This window comes from Papaver somniferum, chromosome 7 (genome assembly GCF_003573695.1).
Source record: "Papaver somniferum cultivar HN1 chromosome 7, ASM357369v1, whole genome shotgun sequence".
NCBI classification, from domain to species: domain Eukaryota; kingdom Viridiplantae; phylum Streptophyta; class Magnoliopsida; order Ranunculales; family Papaveraceae; genus Papaver; species Papaver somniferum.
Window position 1 is genome coordinate 201,313,890 of NC_039364.1, and position 16,754 is coordinate 201,330,643.

The following is a 16,754-nucleotide window of genomic DNA, read 5'->3' on the forward strand; positions in this document are numbered from 1 at the left end:
AAATAAAAATAATTAAATTATTACTCACGTTTTTTTTTATCTGAAATAGGAGTATGTTAATTTTTTTCTTGCCATTATATGTACGAAGTTTTAGTTGAACAAAGTTGAAGCATTAGACGCCACTGAAGAGATGTGAAGACTGCAGAGTACTCTTCTTTTTTATGGTTGCGGACCTTACAGAGTAAGTCTCTGGGCTGTGAGAAGTTTTGGATTCTAATTTTGTAGGCTGCACCTATTGCGGTGGCCAAAAGAATGAGGAATATGCGTTTTTTCTGTAAATGTCCGCCATGTCAGATATACATCGATAACAACTTTCAACCAGAATGGCAGGCTGCATTTAGATGTATTGTTTCAGCAAAGCTAGCTTAATTCCACAGAAGTAGATCGCCAATAAGATACTTAAAGTCTGAAAATAGGCATTTTAGAGAGCCTGGCTACATTATCAATCATTAACTGAATTGCTCCATGGTAGTTAGCGTATATGCATTCCTTCATTTTGATCACAACAGTACCACACTATGATAACAAATACGCTTTAAAAAGTATGAAGACGGCCCTTATATGAAGAGAACCCCTAAAACTATACTTCCTGTACAATCTCATGAAGATCATTTGTTCACGAGGTCAGCTGACAGTGGAAATGATCAAATGCACTTTAAAAAGTATGAAGACGTCCTTATATGAAGAGACCCCCTAAAACTATACTCCATGTACAATCTCATGAAGATCATTTGCTCATGAGGTCCTCATACAGCTGACAGTGGAAATGATGCATCGCTTGCTCAACTGTAGGAGCATATCTTCCACTTGAATACGCCGGTGATTCAAGTCCTTTTTGAACTCCTTCACACAATGTGATGTCTTCAATCTGCAAAATATCTCTGGCTCCCTTAACAATTTCTCTTACGCATTAAAAGAGAATATATAACTAGGTCCATCTATGAATGAGGAATGAAACTAGCTCCTTGTCGTACCTGAACTCTTTCGCTTTCTTCTAGACTTTGACTGACGAAAACCTTGTCATCCTAAAACACGTTAAGAATCAGAACCACGGGTGATCAATGTCCAATGAATTTGCAAGATAATAAGAAAGTCGGGACGGTTAGACATAGGCAACATTATGAAGTGAAGGCATTCCTATAACGGTAATGCAAGTTATTATCTATACCTTAAGAGACGCTTCAATGAAATAATCAAATATTACTTGACATTTATTGGGTCCTAATGGAAGTACTAAATTAGTGTCCATCCATGGACCATACCTGAGAATAATAATTTCTCAAATTAGTTGCCAATAAATAAGAAACTGGAAAAGATCATTCCATAATTAATGAACGCAGGAAGAGAAAATCTTAAAACCAGACGAAAACAGGTTTTAGCTGACAGAGTAAGTACCTATTGATCATAAAGTTAGGGTACACAAAAGCATAAAAAGCTTTCGAGCCAAGTCTATCAAAATCATCTCCTCCTCCTTGTTGCTGATATGTACTACTTTCACATGCTTGAATACTGACCTTATCGAAGATCTGAAGTACTCCAAAGTCAGACACCCGTAAAAAGGATACTCCATGTATGTCTTGAAATTACGTGATTATTTAATATTACATATGTATGTTGCCATGATAGTTTTTCCTACATGGTTCGATATACAAAAAAAGGGAAAGAAATTAAACATACTGTCGTGGTGTAGGCATCGAGCTTAAGGCCGGATGCAAGACCTGTATGCGCATATGGAACATGATAACCACCATCTAGATAGTTATCACAGAAAACCTGCCACGTATAAGAATCAAATAAGTTTTCATTAAGAGATACGTAGAGAAAGAGATGGGCTCGAATGAAACTGCAAAATAAAAAGAAACCTTCCCGTTACATTCAATGGTATATTCACGTCTAGCCACATAACTTAGCGATGAATCAACCCCATTTGCACTAAATATCTCTGAACAGTTGCCAAGCCATTCACTGCCAACTGTCTTATTAGCTATCAGCTGAGGCTGCAGTATATTTTCACTTAAGTTGATAAGCACGAAAGGACCCCAAGTAGCTACTTGCAACGCTTTTAGCCCAAATTCCTACTCTCCATGTCAGGAAGGGGAAAGAGAGGAAATAAAAAGTCATTGTCAAGACCTTCCAAGATAATGATGAACGGAAATAAAATCAATGTTACGACGATAAAAATCACCGCTACACATACGTCAACGTTAAAGTCTTGTATTCCTGTTATTCTTGCAGCCTTGAGGAGTGCACCATCTAACCCATAAGTCCATCCCTACAAAAGTAACAATAATAAAGATGCCATAATACAAGATTAAAGATCAATGAAACAAGGCATAAGAAGCCATATATATATATATCATGCATCTTTGAGCTACGTTAATCTCCGATCATCATGAAATATATTGAGTTTTTTTTTTTTTTTAATTTCTATTAATGAGTTTCTGAATCAAGGTAAGCCATAGACATAGAATAACAGAAAGTTTTGACCAAGCAGGAAACAATATAAGAACTCACGTGATAAGGGCATACGAAGCAAGACTTTTGGCCACTTCCAGATGCAAGAAGAGAAGCATGATGCCGACAAACATTGTGAAAAGCTTGAATTTTACCATCTGTATCTCGACATATCACAAATTGTACACTTCCCAGTCTGCAGTTTGCATGCAACTCATTAGCAACTTCAGAATTACGAACCTTGCTATAGAACCAATAAAACAACAAAAAAAACCAAAGCCCACCGATGGTCTTCCCTCAATATTTGGTTTTTGTACTAGGTGTTTCTCCCTATAAATCCAGAGCACGTAGATTGGCAAAAACACGCATCAATTCGTCCTTTTAAGGTCTCTCTTTTGTTGGTATAACTAGCCTTCTTGAAAGATCTTATGTACTTGTAATGCAAATCTAGAAAACCCAAATTTGCAGTGTCTATGAAATCTATGTATCCAGCTCAACATTTCTTTTCAAGAAGATTGGAAGTACCTTCCGGTGAAAAAATCGCGAGGATTTTTTATTTGTTCGGTATAACCTGAAAATGAATCAGCTGCTTGAGATATTTGACACAGAATTACCCTATAAAGTAATCATTGTTCATATCATTACCTTGAGATGATCAAGCACCTCAGTTCAAAGACTTTCTATAAAATTTTAATTGATTATTGGCCTAAATCTTTCTAACTATTGGCAAAATGCAATACCCATAAAATTCAAATCAATTTTGTTCATTTTGTTAACAATTAACACCAAGAAAATGAAAAACTTAATTATGCTGTAAGAAAAAATGAAGATTTTTTTTTATTAGGATGAGATTTTGTTTGCAGATTAATGGGATGATAACGTACCTACAGCTTGCCATCCGCGATGAAAGACACGATCAAATTCCAAAGAGAGGAACGAAGAATCTGTATACCAAGAACTAGGTGGTGTTATGGCTTTTTCAATTGGAATTTCAGGGTTAAATTCTTTAACCAATTTTTGAGTTCTAGTATCATCAGCTGATAATGAGTTGCAAATGATCATACTGCGTTTGGGTAAACATTTTCGATGATTATGATGACACAAAGAATTGTTTTTTTTTGATGATTTAATTTGAAGTTTTGGGGCTTCTACTTCTAAAGGATGAGGAAGACGCAGACCTAATAATATTGGTTTGAGAATTGCCATATGTGGCTCAAGTGTAGAGAGTACAAAAACTACCGTCTTCACTTCTGAGTTCTGATACTGAGATGGCAGCAGAATGCCAGAATGTGTCTTTTGTATCTTGAATTTTTTGAGTGCATCCGCCACCTGCTTTTCTTTTATTGTGCGAGTACTCTTTGAAGTTAAGCTAGTGAAAGTTATAGATACCCGCCACCTGCTTCTTCTAAATTTTAATATGTGGATACACTGCCAAATCATTTTCCCCTCACAACTTAGTTTTGCGCCAGTTAGTAATTCTCCTAATTATTCCCGAGTGATTCGTGAATGTATCCGAACTGACCGAATCCGAATGATACTTCCGAACTATTTGAACACCGAACCTAGTTCCCGGATTATATGGACCTCACGAATGATTCACGAACATATCCGAACTGACCGAATCCGAATGATATTTCCGAACTAGAATTTCCATAGGTAATTCTCTGACCAGAGTTATGTTGATTGGTTTTTGTTTGATTTTGTATATACTTTATATTTAAATACAATTATGCAGTTAAAATTTTCTATCGGAAGTTGTTTAACCAGTATTTTATGTGTTAATTTTTGTTAAAAGCCTATAAACTCATTTTATAATACATTTTATACGATTGAATTGTTTACTTCTTGTTAAATAATCACGCTAAAATGTCTTTTTCCATCTTATAAATAATATATAAATAAAATTAGTCCAATAATAAGGTCATAATACTTATCAATTTATCATATATGTAAGCCGAATTTTAAGTGCCGAACTCACATTTATAAAACGATTATACACGTACATATGCCGTTCCGAACTACTGTCCGAACAACGAACCATTGACTGGATTTTTGACTGAATCCGACCTATCCGAATTTGTATAATTCTCGTACGTATGCCGTCCCGAACTACTACCCGTACCCCGAATTGCTAACTAGGGTTTTGCGACTCCTTGATTGTCTTCTCTGAGGGAAAGGGTAGCATCGTACTTGTATCATCGTGGTCAAACCCCAGAACCATAAACCATTTCAGGTTTTTTTTTAGTGCATCAAAAATGTAGAAATTGACGTTTAGTCCCAAAGTTACTGGGCTTAGGACTCTTTAGTCCACCCATCTGAGGCCTGGTACTTTCTAGTCCAAAAAATCCCGCGTCCAACAGTTTAGACCAAACCTGTACGAGTTAGTCCAAAATTCAGCCGATTCAGAAAATGTGATTTTTTCTTATTACCCTAATTATCCTTTTTATGTTTCTGTGTTCAATTTCTAGATCTTAGATTTTTCTTTTGGAGAGAGACAGAGCCAGAGGCGATTTAACATCGTTGTTCTTCAACAGAGATTTGTACTCGGTGTCATCACCGAGAAAGAATAATTGATTTGTACTCGGTGTCATAAATCAACATTTTTTTATGTCATTTGTTGTTGAAGAGATGTGATATATCTGTAGTGTTAAACTCAACAAAAGGAGTTGCAACTGAGAAAAAATCAATCACCGAAGAGATTTGATGTAATTGGGCATATCATTCATAGGTAATTTTTTTTGAATTTTTTGTGATCTTGTTGTATAATTAATCCTAGATCTGAAACGTATGTGATATTGTGATTTAGATTGAGAAGTTAATTAATAGATGGAGTTGGAAATTTATCTGTAGTGTCTATGTAGAGGTGCTCTTTTTTCTTTTTTCTTTTTGAAACAATGTCTATGTAGAGGTGATAGTGACTATTGATAAATCTCATAAGAAGAAAGTAATTTTGTCTTTTGATTTTCTTACTGATGTGTGGGGTTCATGCTTTAATTATTAAAATGATTATATGAATGTAGGACATGGATTTTTTTTTGCCCCTATGATTACAAGTGTGATGAATATCTCGCAATTTATCGGTTTAAATTGGTAGAGTTTGATTACTAAGATCCCATCTTAATTTAGTGTCCCTCGACCTCGCTTGCTGCGGGAACCAGCAAACTTCATTCATGAGATCAATGATTCTTACGAAACACTCAAAATATTTGATAAAAAAAGGAAGAAGCAGCTGAGTATATATGTGGGAACATTATGTGTCTGTGGTGTTCGGATAGTGAGGCCTTGTAGTTAGCACTTTGTGTAAAAGTTTTAACTGAACAATACATTTATTATGTTGTTCCCATCAATCTGAAACTCACCTGCACGTCTAGATTATATATGTATTGGCAATTATCTCTTGTTTAAGACATGGTGATAGTTTTTAAAAGAGAAGAGCAAATGTAGAGATAAACATGTACTCCGTATTCTAAATTTAATATATATCATGAGCAAGACTACCAAAATTGAAATCATAATTAACTTAGGAGTTACCGTAGTTAATTAAATAGAAGAGATTTAAAGATTATTTTCCTCCGTTTACAATAGGATACTAGTCACATTGGATTGGGGGCGCGGATGCAGCCCAAAACAAGGATAAGAAATGATGCTTTAGTATAGAAGTACACCGGAAAAACAATGGTTAAATAGGTTGTTGTGGTAACGCTTTTACAATATAAATTCCGAGAAGCAAAGAAGGAAAAAATGGGTAAATGATGCGTCCATGGATCATTAGGAAATACGTTCCCGTAGAGCCTCTACAGGTGATTAGAAAGTCTCCCTTCTTTATCTGGGAATAGTACTAATATTGTTGGGTTTAATTGTTGTTTGATATCAAGCATTTGTTTCATTACCATAAACAGATTTTTAATACATCTTGTATGAGGCATCATCTTGGTAGTGTAATTATTATTTTTTCTTTTTTGTTTGTTCTTTATGCACATTTACGGTACGATATACTTATAATTTTTCTGTTCCGATAGGTTTGGTTTTCACTTTAGATGTAATTTATGTTCTAGTGTGGTTTTCTTTCCTGTAATTGCTAATCTTGGTAGTGAATATCTTGTTAATGTGTACATAGTTGTACCTAATAACGTGTACATAGTTGTACACCCGTAGATTGTTAATGTGTACATAGTCGTACACATGCTGATTATTAATTGTACATGACTGTGTTACACCCTGATGCACCTTTGACATCAATCTTTGAATTGAATCAATGGTTGATACCTAAATTACAGGATTATAACGCTGGAATGTCATTATATGGAGGCTAGGCGAAAACTAATGCCAACTTATCAGTGACTGTCACATGCCCTGTAACTGAAAAGAAATAAGGGTCGAAAATCGTAATGTTGTATCATGCTCCTTGTTCTGTCTGTTCAACTCATAATAAACCTTGTTGGTTTCTGTAGCTATGAAGTTGTAGGTGTCTTCAAAGTTGATTGTTGATGTGTACTTAGTTGTACATCTGTTCATTATTTGTAATAGTGAGTTGTAAAACAAGTTGTTGTGTATAAATATGTTTTTTGTTTGTTTTCTATTAGGTCTTATGTATTTGGATGATCCTTAACGTCATATGTTTAACTGGATACACTTTTATTGAAATATGGATTGATGTTCTCTTTTTTGATTTTCAACGAAATGAATATTTGTGTTTAGTGTATTTGGTGGAGGTGAACTAGAAGAGGAAGACAAGGTTGTAAAAGGCGATGATGTGATTGTTGATTTGGATGCTTCGCTAGAAGACTTGTACATGGGGGGCACTTTGAAGGTACGACTATTCTTATTCTTGGATCTGGACTGTGGTCAGAGATGTTTCAATAACTGATGTGTATTATAATGAATCTAATCAGGCTTGGAGGGAGAAAAACTTTCTTAAAACTGAGACCTGGTAAGAGACATTGTAATTGTAGAAATGAAGTCTATCACATGCAAATATGCCCTGGAGTGTTCCAATAGATGACAGGGCAGGTATGCATTGTCAGAAATTATTAGAAAAACAAATTATGAAACTTAATTAGAGTCGCGCTGCACAAAATAAGATCACTACTTTCCGTTTTGAGAGCACTAGTATGCAAGCACCAAAACATTGGCTTTCTTAGTGATTAGACATTGTTCTGTGGAGGTTACTGAGAGTAAGAGACTGATACACCTCTTAATATATTTCTGCTAATATGCACTTTTCAGGTTTGTGAGCAATATCCAGATGTCAAATATGAAAGAGAGGGGTACTTCATCACTGTTGCTATCGAGAAAGGGATGCAAGATGGAAAAGTAAGTTTGAAAATTTGAATTGCATAAATGTACGTAGCTTCTCATTTTGTTTTAATTAAATTAGAAATAGTCTGAAAAGATCGTGGACGTAATTAATATAGCATTTGAAAATTTGAATGCTAGATGTTAATTTAGGAGGTATAAGACTAATAAGTTGTTAGGACACAAAAAGGTGTACTTGATTGTACACTTGTTCATGGTGATGACTTAAGAGAGGAAATGACTTGTTCATTCATATATGATCTGCACATTATTGTACACCGCAATTTCACTTGGTGATGAATGGAGAAAGAAAATTATAATCTTCATTTTGGATTATGAATGCTAGATTTTGTTAGGTTTTTATAGATGTGTACATTTTTATAGACTAGTATGCTCGGTGATGAATGGATCCCTAGCTTTATAGGTGTGTACATAGTTGCACACCATTGTGATATCTCAACAATATATGCCATGTTTTGTGGGGTGGATGTTAGACTTTTGTAGATATATACATAGTTGTACACCGTTCTCATGTGTACATAGTTGTACACCATTTTGGATATGGAGTTGAGTTAATTAGTTAGTCTAGGAAAACCTGAGAAATGTCTTGTGTACCCTTTTTGGCAGCACTACACCTTGTATGAAGTTGACTGTGATTTTTCACGTGTATATACTTCTAGTTTCCGACCATATGGATTTGTTTTTCTCTTCTTTTTTTCTTACCTTTTTTTTTCTTCCTGTTCTTGTTGTTTTATGCTTATTACTTCTACTTTTGACTTTTTTCTTCACTTAAGATTATGCTCTGGAAGGAAGTGAAGGCACACCATTACAGGTATATTAAATGTTTCATACTGTCTAATAAGAAGATACATCAATTTTCAACTCTACTTAAGGATCCTTGTTGGTCACTAGCTCATCTGATATGGACGACTTTTGAGCTTTACCCACATCTGCGTTCTTGAGTTTTATTTTTTATTTATCAAAGGTGGATTCTACCATAAGAAGATTAAGTTTCCTCCGGAGTACCCATTCAAACCACCGGGCATCAGGTATTATTTAAGAACAACGCTAGCAGAGACAAAAAACATGCCAGAAGGGAGGAGAGATTAGCTTAGGTAAGACGATGCATTTAGTTCAATTTAACTTCTTACCTACCTAATAATAATTATCCTTATTTTTATCATTTTTTTTTCCGATGGCTTAGTTGTGCACACGTCGATTCTTAATATGTACATAATTGTACACCTCGATTTTTTAATGTGTACGTAATTGTATACGTCGATAATTGATGTGTACATAATTGAATGATCTCATATAGACTGATCTAACCGCATTCGATATTAAAAACTGCTAGTTTTGTCAAGTCGAGTCAGTTTTACTTCTTTGTTTGCCACTCAAGTGGGCTTCCATAAAAGTTAAGAATATGATGTGAACCACTTTCGTACTTCTTTTCTTGTACTCTTTTTGTATTGTAGAACACTGTCTTCATACATTTCTCGTACAACTTCTATTACACATAAATGGAAATGAAAAATGATTTCACACTTTTTGTTAAGATATACGAGCCCGTAGTGTATATACTATTCAAGCGTTTTTGTCACATCCTTGATGAATCAGGTAATCGTGCTTAGCATGTCATCAAAGTTTAAGATAATTCATTAGGTGGTACGGGAAAATGCAACTTCTAACCCAAGAGATGCATTTAATGTAGTTTTTTTGTATGTGTACAGGATATGTGTTGACAACCTCCTACTCAAGAATGGAAAGATAAAGTTTTGCATGAAAATAAATGGAGATGCCACCACATCTTTACGGGTAAACACTGTTTTACTTATTTGTATAACCGAATGGATATGTTTAGTTTTAATCACCTAGACTAAGTCTAGAATGATCATTTTGCCGCATGTTTTACAAGGGTGTACATATTGGTGCACCAGTGGAATTCTTATGAAAAAGTAGGTTTGTGTGTAGTTATGAATGGCCAGCTTTATGCATGTTTTGCAGGGGGTGTACACATTGGTGCACCAATGTATTTTCCATGTACAAGTAGGTTTTTGTGTGGTTATGGAGGATCGATTTTAGGCATGTTTCGCATGGGTGAACATATTGGTGCACTAATGTAATTCTCATGAAAAATAGGTTTGTGTGATTTATGAATGATCGATTTCATGCATATTGTTTTTGTAGGTGTGTAAAAAGTAGTGCATGTGAAAAAATGACTCCATAAGCTTATGTAAATCTTGTGTATGTTTACTTTTTTGTACACATTAGATAGCATAAAGAAAATTATTTTTGTTATAAATGAAAATTGTAGTCATATGGGTACTCTTTTCGCAGGTCTCAGAAAGAGCTTTAGCGTCAGTGGTGCTTTGGTGGACGATTCTAGTTGTATGTGATGTACAAACTAGCGCACCTTGTGGTCCTTGTCTTTGGATTTTTTGAATTTTTGTAGATGTGTACATGTTTGTACGCCAGTGTACACTAATATTTAAAAAGAAAATGAGAATTATACGGTCATATGGGTACTCTTTTTATAGCTCTCGGAAAGAGCTTTCAGAATATATAAAGTTTGTGAGTTTTGGACAAACGGTTCAAAAGATAAATTAATTTTTAATTATTTTTATATTATTTAAAATGGCTGACATCATCATAAATTATTTTGGACTAAGCTGTAAATATTTTGGACTAAGGTTATATGTGTAGGGCTGCACATAACCGACTCGACCCGCCGACCCGACCCACACCCGTCGAAAAATACCCGTACCCGAACCGATCCACCTAGGTATGGGTCGACTATGGGTGAGGCACGTGAAAACCCACCGTATGTTGGGTCGGTTGCGGGTAGGAACTTCCTTCACCCGACCCGACCCACCAACCCGCCCAATATTCCCTAGCATGCTACCCCTTAGATTTTCTATCCTAGAATGAATCTCAGCCATTGGATTGAAAAAATAAAATACCTAACCCTAACTAAGCATCGCACTCGCATTTTTCATCAAAATTAGGACTAATTAAGACCTACCAACATCACCGTTTGTTCTTCAAACTCCATGAAAATTAGGGTTTGATCAATCCTTTTGTTTCACAAATATGAATTAAGCCCGTAATTAGTTGTGTATCTTGGATGCTTATAAGATCATTTTTTATTCTGGATAAAGAAATTTTGATGTTTTGTTCTGCTGTGATGAAGTTACAACTTCTATTGGGCTGAAAAGTGAAAATCAATGATATGATGATTGGACAGAGTCAATGAAATTTCCCGCAAGATATAAAATATGACGGGTAACCCACCACCCGACCCGATCCAACCCGCCTTATTGTGGGTCGGGTGAAAAGCGACCCATTGTTATGGTGGGTCGGTTGCGGGTGAAAAGTTCAATTACCCACCAGCAGTGGGTCGGGTGGTGGGTGAGGCCAAACCCGACCCAACCCGACCCATGTGCAGCCCTATATATGTGTATTTTTCATATTTTAAATAATTTTTGGACTAAATTGTACCTAGTTGAATGGGGGTGGACTAACTAGTATATTTGGATGAGTTTTTTGACTAAAGTGTATTTTTCCCATCAAAAATTCGTCTATTATCATCATCGGAGGAGACCAAGTATCCGAGTTCCATGTGTCCTAGTCCTAGGTGATTGTTTGGGAGTCTAGAGTTTTTGGACTCCTCTGTTCACCTAAGATTCCTAGTAGTGATCATTTTTCTTATTATCATCCCACTCGGGTGGGTCAGTTAACCAGCTAACATCCAAAACCTTTGGAGTCCAACCAACATTATTCTTGGTCATCAGTGAATTAGCATCACTTATGTTCAGCTTCAGCACTGTAAATGTATACCAGATTGCCAGTATCATTTTAATGGAGGATTGAAGGAATCCACCTAAGATTCCTAGTAGTGATTGTTTTTCTTATTATCATCCCACTCGGGTGGGTCAGTTAACCAGCTAACATCCAAAACCTTTGGAGTCCAACCAACATTATTCTTGGTCATCAGTGAATTAGCATCACTTATGTTCAGCTTCAGCACTGTAAATGTATACCAGATTGCCAGTATCATTTTAATGGAGGATTGAAGGAATCTAGAATGCAGGACGACCAACCCTTCAAGCTAAATAATATTAAGAATTCTGGGTTTCAAGCCCAATTGATTGATTTACATATCACTCTAACTCAAAAAGCATGAGATGAAAAACAAAAATTTAACAGGACATTACAGTGAACTGAAAACTAAGCTTTAAAATGGTATCCAAGTCATTAGAAAAGGTGAACAGAGACTATAAGCTTTACTTATAACACATTCAACACAGTTTAACAAACAACAGATTTTGCTCTCTTTGCAAAACCATTTTTTTCTTTTTCTTTCTTGTTTAGATGATAACCTCTCTTCCAGTACACAAAACAGGATATGGAATTTTCTTCATCCAGATACGAGAAGTGTAAGGACAGATACTAGCAGAAAGAGACAAACCGAAAGCAGCACAATGAATGACTCCTTAGTTTTATGAAGAGACCGTTTTTACCTGGCTCCTACTTCACAGTAACATGAATGTACAAAGTGGTCTTTCTTGGAAATGTAGGATGAGATGAAATTTGTGGTTGGAGAAGAGGTGTCTCGCTCAGTTGGAACAAGTATTTGGGTCTTTCCTGAAGCAATTCTCTTTCCAGCAACATTTGCATAAAACAAACCAGAGATGGATGGCACAAACACATCACTTTCCGAGCAAATGTGGAAATCAATAGCTTTCTCGAGTTCTAAACTCTCTGAGCTTAGAAACTTTGCTTTCTTTTCTGCAGGAATTATACTGTCCTGCAAATATACAAACAAGGAACGAGCGTTAACCACTTGAATAAGCAATAAGGAGGGGTAGTAAACTGCATGACTAAGTACAAGCTAACTTTGAGCAATTTTGCCGTCCCTTTGCATCAAAGGATTAAAAACAGTTTGTAACTATTCTCACTTTGCATGGAGGCATAACAAACAGTTTGCAGGAACACTCAGTGAGATGCTATAGATAATATAGGTTGAAGCAAAAGCCACTTACCTTTGTATATGTTCTTGGAAAAATTTCCTTGAGAGCATCCAAACTTTTGTGCCACTTCCTTTGTGTCACGTAAATAGTAGTATCGGTGTTAAAGCCAACATTTCTTAAAAACGAACCTATGTCTTGTGGATAGAAACAACTTTTCTCTCCACTAAGACCTTGACAATTTGTCTTCTCCAAAATTTCCATTCTCAAATCCACAGCGATGAACTGACCATCTGACTTACGACTCAAAGTTCTTAGCTTATCCACCATAGTGTCAACTACTTCACGAACCTCTGGTTGCAACTCTAGACTCCCAAACATGGCCAAGCACGCAACAGAGTCCAATGCATTTTTTTCTTTCTTCTTTTTCATATTTACTGAGGGAAAGTAAGTTGCAAGCCTGATGTTACCCTTTGCTTTAAATAAGGGTTTAATGTTTTCGGCAATGAAGTCTTGAGTAACCATGTTGGGTACCCTGATAACAGCGAACTTTGAAATTTCAGAAGGTTTTTCCTTCACTACTTTTACCACACCGTCCAGGCTTTCTACGAACTTTTCCACATCGTAAATTTCTCCGAAGTCCCTGAAGCGATTGCAAAATTCAAATCATGAGAAGAAATAGTAAGGTATATAATGCAGCCAACTATAATTTTACACTAACCTAAGCAGTTACTGTGAACGAAAGTAAGGAAGCATAATAATGAAGCCCAAACTTACCTTGAATCTCCAATTTTGCTTCCTCTGATATCAGGAAGTACAAGTTTTGCCCCCAGATATCTGGCAATTGCTACGGCATCAGCAATCTAGGAGATAACGGAAGTTAGTCAGCAAAGTCAAGATGGCAGAAAACAATTCAAAAATTATCTGTTACACATTAAACAAACTTAATATCAAAGAAACAAACTTAATATCAAATCAACTTAGGCCTCTAATTTACTCAAGACAGCAGACTAGTTTAACCCCTACAATTGTTTCACAGAATAGCCCAAGTTATGCCAGTTCAGATTATTGCATCGGTTTACAAAAAATCAAGTTAAGGTAGTACAATATACCTGTGAGACATGGTATTCAGGACCATTAGTCAAGGAGAATGTGATGAAGCCCTTGGAGTGCTCAACTTTAACCACGACCCCATGAAAGATAATGACAAGGAAACAAAATGAGAAGCACAAAAAACAGTCATGGCATTTTTAACCAACAAACTTCAGATGAGAAGAATAGAAAACAGTCATGGTGTGTTTAACCATCGAACTCCAGAAGATCATTGTTGAGCTTACCTGAGTCTGGCCTGGTCCAGCACTGCTTAAGCTCATTTCCAGCCTCCTGCCAAGGTCCATTTCTAGAGACACTAACAAGACTTTGCTTTGTAACTTCAACTTTGTCGAATTCGACTGCTCGCAATTCAGTAACTCTCCCCTAATAAAAATTAATGAAACTTAAGAGGGTAAGAACACAAACACGAACTCATTCATTCTCAAGCAGTAGATACCAGTATAACCAAAACACAACAAGAAATACATCACTTTGAAGTCAAAATACTTCTGTAACTTTTAGAATTTACAGCAAACAGCTACATATTGAAACGAGGAGATAGCAACTGTTTTGCATAAGCCAACAGATAGATAGAAGCAAGCACCACTTCCTCTGACTATATATGGACCAACTTTACTGTGTCAACATCTAGCACCCATGTTGTCAACAATTTAGCCACCTAGATTCCGCCTCGATGTGGGGGGGATTACTACTTAACAGGCCTCGTCGATATGCGAAGACTAATCATATGCTCTAATCGCCTAATCACAGACCATACAAGACCCAAAAACTAAAGTAGATGAAGATAAAGATCACAATTCTCGTATTCAAGCCAAGAATCTATCACCATTAAAATAATCAATTCAAATCCACGATTTCCAATAATTTAAAACTATAAAAAAAAAACTCCCCAATGAATGAGATTCAAAATCTATAGATTCAAGAAGATCTTAACCTCAATTATGCTGTACTTCAACTATAAAACATAATTGAAATGAATCCAACTATCTCTCCAACTATCTAGAAACAGATTTGATTCAATTCATTCTCAAAAATAATCAAAAAAAGAAAAAAAAACTTCAATCGAACAACTGGAAAGAAAAAAGAAAAGAGAATTATACCTGACTAATGATAGGATTATCAAAATGATCTCTCTTGACCATATTACCAAGCATTGCAAACATAGTGAAGGTAAGAATACCACCCAGTATCTGTCTCGGATCTATAGCCATTTTCTCTTCTCCTTCTGTTGAAAGAAAGAAGCAAATCAATCAAGAAAAATTGAGAAAATGAGAAATTTGTTCTTCAGATCTGCATTCACTGTATACTACTTAAAAGCCAAACAATGCCGACAAAATCTTTCACGTTTCTAAAAGAGAAAGAAATCAAAGGATGAATTAAAAGTGGGAAGAGATTTATAGATGTAGACAAATCTAGTAGAAAAATGAATGATGACAGCTAACCTCACCACACCTCACCTGGACTGGAGTATGTATAATCCAGATTTTGATAGAGAAACAGGAATAATCCACAAAACCGACACACAATTTCCGGGAACTAAATTCAAGGGTTTTGTTAAATAAAAAAGAAGAAATCTGGTAAATTCCTACCTATTATATCCCTGGCTGTCAATACTACTACTCCAAATTGCAGCGAGCACAGAGAAAAAAATAAAGACAGGCACCTAAATAGAGGAAAGGTTTTATTACCCAACCAAATGTTTTTATTCTTCTTTTCGTTTATTTTTTTTACAGTATATTTCTCTCCTTGAGTTAAGGCAGTATAATTTTCTTTCCATCAAAATAATATGTAATTGTTACTTTATTTTTACGTTAAATACAAACAAAGCAAAAGCAGATTTTTTTTTTTTTTTTTTTTTTTATATTGAATGGCAAGTAGGGAAGGAGAGAGCTTTATTTTCACCCAATTTTAGTGAGCAATGAGTCTGCAAACATCTGGTCCTACGGGGAAGTTGGATCGGTTTTTACGCTTGTTTTTGATTTTTATCCAAAGACTATTTGGATACACATTTTGAGAAGTCAGAATAACAAAAAATAACTGATATATATATATTTCGGAATGGTTTCAGAAATAGGGAAGTCAATTTTTTGTGAAGTATAATATTTTTGTTTCTAGACTCTGTTTTTGGAAAACCAGAAACACTTAGAGCCTGTTTGATACAATTTTCAAAAACAGTTTTTAAAAATAGTTTTCCACTGTTTTAAAAACATACTATTTTTTTGTTTGTTTTCATTTTTAAAAATTGTTTGGTAAATTGTTTTTGAAAATAAGGTAAATCAACTAAATCGGATCAAATTTACAGATTCTTCTAAGAGATAGTGATATTAGCCATAACTCACTTGCAGATCTCTTACTTTGTTCTGAAAATAAAAAAAAAAACAAAGAAAAAGAAAAAAGAGAAAACACAGAAAACAATAATTTGTTGTTTTCAAAAACAGAAAACGGATAGAAAACATTTTCTGAAAATATCCCTACCAAACGCGTATTCTCCAGTTTTCTGGTTTCTCTGTTTTTAAAAATAGAAAACTGCTTTTGAAAACTATACCAAATAGGACCTTATATTTCTGATATACAGACACACTACAAATCTTTGAGCAAGTCTAATAAGATTTTAAATAACTGATTTGCATGAATTTTTCAACGTTTCGCAGCTAAATGTGTCTTTGGAAGAAAGTATGTGATGATCCCTTGCAGACAATACTTTTTTTAAATGGTGCAGTCTACAAGGACCAAGATTCGAGTAGGTGAGGTATATATAGTTGAGCCTCATGAATCAAAGTTGGCGATGCACTCATGCACACATAATTGAGTAGTCTATACAACAGTTGAATAATCCAATCAATGCTGGAGATCAGCAAATAATTAAGACGACGATTGGATTATAAATCAAATCAAATTAAGTGGGCTGCAAACATCCGGTCTCCT

General features: G+C 35.3%; 2 protein-coding genes across 5 annotated transcripts; both read right to left on the reverse strand.

The window, feature by feature from the left end:
* Positions 1 to 403: 403 nt before the first annotated feature.
* On the reverse strand, positions 404 to 3,809 carry LOC113299379 (choline monooxygenase, chloroplastic-like). 2 transcript variants are annotated; one of them, XM_026548397.1, is made up of 10 exons: positions 3,339 to 3,809; positions 2,980 to 3,025; positions 2,515 to 2,650; positions 2,198 to 2,272; positions 1,863 to 2,075; positions 1,678 to 1,773; positions 1,396 to 1,526; positions 1,169 to 1,262; positions 975 to 1,025; positions 404 to 868 (listed from the first exon to the last, which is right to left on the reverse strand). In XM_026548397.1, exons 1-10 carry the CDS (start codon positions 3,658 to 3,660, stop codon positions 728 to 730), a joined length of 1,305 nt encoding a protein of 434 aa, XP_026404182.1. In that variant the 5' UTR covers positions 3,661 to 3,809; the 3' UTR covers positions 404 to 727. The 2 variants fall into 2 exon arrangements, with proteins under 2 accessions (XP_026404182.1, XP_026404184.1); XM_026548399.1 differs by lacking the exon at positions 1,169 to 1,262 and having other exon boundaries at positions 726 to 868.
* Positions 3,810 to 11,834: 8,025 nt separating this feature from the next.
* LOC113299381 (protein MANNAN SYNTHESIS-RELATED 1-like) lies at positions 11,835 to 15,573 on the reverse strand. Of its 3 annotated transcripts, none has more exons than XM_026548401.1 (7): positions 15,419 to 15,573; positions 14,930 to 15,054; positions 14,054 to 14,192; positions 13,829 to 13,893; positions 13,494 to 13,579; positions 12,792 to 13,359; positions 11,835 to 12,556 (listed from the first exon to the last, which is right to left on the reverse strand). In XM_026548401.1, the coding sequence occupies exons 2-7, from the start codon at positions 15,038 to 15,040 to the stop codon at positions 12,266 to 12,268; spliced, it is 1,260 nt and encodes a 419-aa protein (XP_026404186.1). In that variant the 5' UTR covers positions 15,041 to 15,054; positions 15,419 to 15,573; the 3' UTR covers positions 11,835 to 12,265. The 3 variants fall into 3 exon arrangements, with proteins under 3 accessions (XP_026404186.1, XP_026404187.1, XP_026404188.1); XM_026548402.1 differs by having other exon boundaries at positions 15,287 to 15,455; XM_026548403.1 differs by lacking the exon at positions 15,419 to 15,573 and adding an exon at positions 15,272 to 15,290.
* Positions 15,574 to 16,754: the final 1,181 nt, after the last annotated feature.